Genomic DNA, 4,753 nt, shown 5'->3' with positions numbered 1-4,753 from the left:
GAGAAACTGGTTCTGTAATTGGCAAGCCATTCACAGTCTTTGTTTAGTCCAGAGCTGGTGGTGTCAAATTTGCAAATGAACTGAAGCTCAGCAGTTTCTCTTTGCAGTCTGGTCCTGAAGTTTTTTTGCTGCAGGATAGTTTCTCAAATGAAAACAATCTGCTGCACTCAAAAATTACAATTTTGCTTTTAAAAGAGAAGGTATTTTAACTGAGCTGGTGGATCAATTTATTTGTGAGTGATGACAAATGACAAAGACTTCAATGCACTTTGCTGGGACAGGGAGAATTTATGAAAAGTTGAAAAATGACAGCACAAAATACCGAGGTGTGTGTAAAAATATCTCATCTGCTTCAGTTCCTTTTGTGATTACCCAGCTTTTATTATTTCAAATAGACAAAAACATCGGACTAAATTGTCCTCTCCCATAGAAAAGCTGTGGCAACAGGGAAAGTACTTGGAAAATTCCATGTGTTTTCAACTCTGTTTCAATGTCATCAGAACTTCTGTAGCATGTATGACCCTGCAACCATTCAGATACCCTTAGATCTGTGGAGATATTTGGATACAACACCACAGTTCTCAGTGCATCCAAGCTGAAATTCAGTCTCTGTGCTCCAGGCTTCTGCACTGAGTAGCACAAAATGTTTGAGACATGATGTAATTGGTGGTCTAGTGGAGACCATTATAGCCCATGACTGAGGGGACTATGAAAACTGGAGATGGAGTTTCTGGAGCAGAAGGAATGATATAACCCATAATATTAAAATCTAAACTTGAAAAGCAAAGGATGAAAATTAAATACATACACTGGGATTTCCTATTTTGATAATACAAAGTCAACGAGCTAAAATGCAAAGGACAGTTATGCTAGTGTATATTATAGGCCTAATCTTGAAAGCTTTACTCTCATGAATATAGTAGTCTTGGTCCTCACTCAAAGTGTTAACAGTTAAATGATAGAAAACATAATATAGATATATATACAGTAATAAATCTAAACACAGATCATAGAACTAACAAGTAATACTAAATTTCACTGCTCAATGAAATTTTTTGTTGCACCTCACTCCCCTTCCTTTTCTGTATATCTTAAAGTATTCTGAGGCTAAGCCCTTATCGTCTTATAATCTATTAGGTGTCTAGACCATTTTTTGTTTTAAATAATTAAGAAATAATAATAATAAACCCATTGGGGATATAATCTTGAAATCTTTACTCCCACTGCTGTCAGTAAGAGTTTTGTCTGAATAAATAAGGACTTCAGAATTTGTCCCAATGGGACTACTTATTTGAGCAGAGGTTGCAGGATCAGGCCTTACGTCCATAACTTGTAGCCAAAGAATATCACACATCCCTGATGTGTTGTGACTACATAGTCCTGATTCTATATGTGAAATCACTAATTCAGCATTCATTTAAAATGATACAAAGAGGTCTCTGATACTTCCAGATAATGAATTGCTCAGTCAATATCTATAGTTGTAGTACTCACATTATGGACTACAGCAGCAGCAATTTTCATTTTCCTGGTATGTACACAAAGAAGGTACAGTACTTTATATCTAACAATTACACTGGTGCTATGAGTTTCTAAATACATGTCAATTTTGCAGTAATATAATATAGTCAGATACAATTTCATCTGAGAACAAAAGTACGACGTTGCTGAGACTTACAGGGCGAGCCAGATTTGGATGCAGATCTGAAAGCGCAACAAAGTTCTGTGTTGAAATGGAATAGGCCATTCTTTATCTGTAATTTGAGAAAACTAATTTAAATCTAAAAATCAAAACAAATCACTTTGAATTATTCATACTGAAATTGTTAATAGAAGTAATTTTCTTTAACATATTTATTTTGACAAAGAAGTTTGACAAACAGCACCTGTCTTCTGTAAAAGTTTTAAATGCATTTCAGGGCTTCTGAACTAACAGTTTTCTTACTGTCCATGTTTGTATACATAGTTGTTATTAATTTCATTTTCCATCCACATTTCCCAGAGATATTTTGGGGTTTTAGTACTGAATGACTCTCTTAGACCCTGACCTTGCAAATACCCATACTGCTTTTTCTACATGGGTAGTCCCATTGAACTTAACGGGACTGCTCACATACATAAAGTTACTCCAATGTGTAAAGTGTTTCTAGAGTTGTAGCCTTAATTTGAAATTATAATTAAATACATATAATTTTAAAAAAATGAAGGCCCTATTTCCTTAGGCTTATTCTTCGGCAGGATGTTCTACTTCTGGCAGTATGCAAAAGGATATCTAAAGGATGTTCAGTGCTAGAACACACTTTTTTCTTGTCCTCAATTTTTTCATTTATTTACTAGAATTTTGAAATTAACAACAATGTAATTATTTTCAAGATGCAAATTTTGATTGTAAAGGGCCCAGGCCTGGGAAATACTGAGCACCCAAGACTGCCACTCTTGCCAGTGCTGGGCCATAAATGCTTTGTTAGCCTGCCTGAATGCCTTTTGTCATTTCTGGGTTTCAATTCCAGGGCTGCTCCCTGAGGCATTTATTGATACTTTGCAAAGTGGTATCAGATTCCCTCTTTTATATAAGGAGTCATCAAGATGTCTAGTACATAATAAGACATATTATAAGTAAAAATAATTGAATAATTGTCAGCATTTTTCAGAAGACAGACCTGTAAAGTCTGGAAACATCCTTCTTACAACTCACAATACTTGATATTTTCTGAGAGTTTTTAGTTGTTTTATCCTGCACCACCACCATTATATCTTTCATAGGTATTGGAAATCTCTCTCACTTTCCTTTTTCCAGATATTATATATTTATATATTAATATTCCTTTGACAGCTCATATGAGTTTTTAAAGACATTTTGTTAAGGTGAGACTGACTGCAGTAGGAGTTTTGCCTGGTCTTTTGTGGAAGGTCTTTGTCATCATCTAATTCACCTCACTTTCAGGATGTCAGACACTGAAGTCATTGATTGCTTCTGTTAATTCATAGATTCATAGAATCTAGGACTGGAAGGGACCTCGAGAGGTCATCGAGTCCAGTCCCCTGCCCTCATGGCAGGACCAAATACTGTCTAGGCCATCCCTGATAGACATTTATCTCACCTACTCTTAAATATCTCCAGAGATGGAGATTCCACAACCTCCCTAGGCAATTTATTCCAGTGTTTAACTACCCTGACAGTTAGGAACTTTTTCCTAATGTCCAACCTAAATCTCCCTTGCTGCAGTTTAAGCCCATTGCTTCTTGTTCTATCATTAGAGGCTAAGGTGAACAAGTTTTCTCCCTCCTCCTGATGACACCCTTTTAGATACCTGAAAACTGCTATCATGTCCCCTCTCAGTCTTCTCTTTTCCAAACTAAATAAACCCAATTCTTTCAGCCTTCCTTCATAGGTCATGTTCTCAAGACCTTTAATCATTCTTGTTGCTCTTCTCTGGACCCTCTCCAATTTCTCCACATCTTTCTTGAAATGCGGTGCCCAGAACTGGACACAATACTCCAGTTGAGGCCTAACCAGCACAGAGTAAAGCGGAAGAATGACTTCTCGTGTCTTGTTTATAATTAATAGAATTCTATTCTAATTATAGAAGATTAGTTAAGCTTTCCAGAGCTCCTTGAAATGAGCAGTTAGTTTTTTTCTCCAAAATGAAATAAAATTTCCCAAAGCAACTATTAAATATCATCATCATGACATCATATGAAAATTAACATGATAGGGATGCAAGCAGGACTACGAAGAGTAGCAGAGGGAGATCAATCCAGTACTTTATATATGGAAGCTCAGAACATCCAGTACACATTTAAGGAATTTTAGGATTCTCAGATTATGGTTTAAGTAATTTTTGAGATCTTCATTTTCTCAATTGATTGTGATCTATTATGAGAATCACAACAGAAACCTGTAGTGATTCCAAGGTATCGCTGGTGTCTTTATACGGTATTCTCAAAAATTGCCACAGGAGGCTCAGGTTTAATAACAGTAGTGTCAATGCTAAAGGATTTCACTACTATGTGGTCCACAATCACATCTTTTTTCAAACACCAGAACATCTTAATTATACTTTTACCTTTTTAGTGACTAATCAAAAGGTAAAACTTATTTGTTGGGGCTGATCCTATCAAAGAAAAGTTTATAAACCAAAAATAAAACATTAGATATTGCAATGATTTGACAAAGATGTATAGAAATAAATAAGTAGAAAAGATAAAAAATAATTCCTACAAAATATCCACTCCTTACCCCCCACAGAATTTTACATACTAAGTCATCCCAGGCAAGCTTCTAATTCCATTGAAATGGAAGTTACATTTGTAATGTCATTATATTCTGCTTGTAGCTTTTGTTGTACTGAAAGTTTAATGTCTCCAACTACCAAAGCTATAATATGAGCACCGAAAGTAACATTCAGGTTCGCAGCTCTCTGGTGTCTATACCCATGAGGCTACTGTAGAAATCCAGGAAAAGTAAATGAATAGTACCTCTCACCCATTTTGTTTCCTTTTTCCAATTCTATATGGATCTCTCAGAGGGGAAAAGGTAGTATGAGTTTTGTGTTTTGTTTTTTAAAAAGGTGGATCATAGATTAATCAGAATATCCTAACATGACCTCCATTTATTCTACCATCCTGTATTCCCTTCTATTACCATGGATAGAAAATATATAATAAAATATAAACCATTCTAAAACCATGAATTAACAAAATACTTTATAATAAACTTGGCTTGACAGATGAATCAAAACTTGTCATCTCC

At 35.3% G+C, this 4,753-nt stretch overlaps 1 protein-coding gene across 1 annotated transcript in view; it reads right to left on the bottom strand.

Moving 5' to 3' along the window:
- The window catches only part of MEIOB (meiosis specific with OB-fold), a 17,411-nt gene extending 15,664 nt beyond the window's left edge, over nt 1–1,747 (bottom strand). Inside the window, exon 1 of the mRNA XM_032762793.2 lies at nt 1,661–1,747. Within this exon, the coding sequence (XP_032618684.1) occupies nt 1,661–1,747 (87 nt within the window). The remainder of the gene's footprint in view (nt 1–1,660) is intronic.
- Nucleotides 1,748–4,753: the final 3,006 nt, after the last annotated feature.

The sequence above is a fragment of the Chelonoidis abingdonii genome, chromosome 9 (genome assembly GCF_003597395.2).
Source record: "Chelonoidis abingdonii isolate Lonesome George chromosome 9, CheloAbing_2.0, whole genome shotgun sequence".
Classification (NCBI taxonomy): domain Eukaryota; kingdom Metazoa; phylum Chordata; order Testudines; family Testudinidae; genus Chelonoidis; species Chelonoidis abingdonii.
This window is presented reverse-complemented; position numbering and strand designations above follow the sequence as displayed.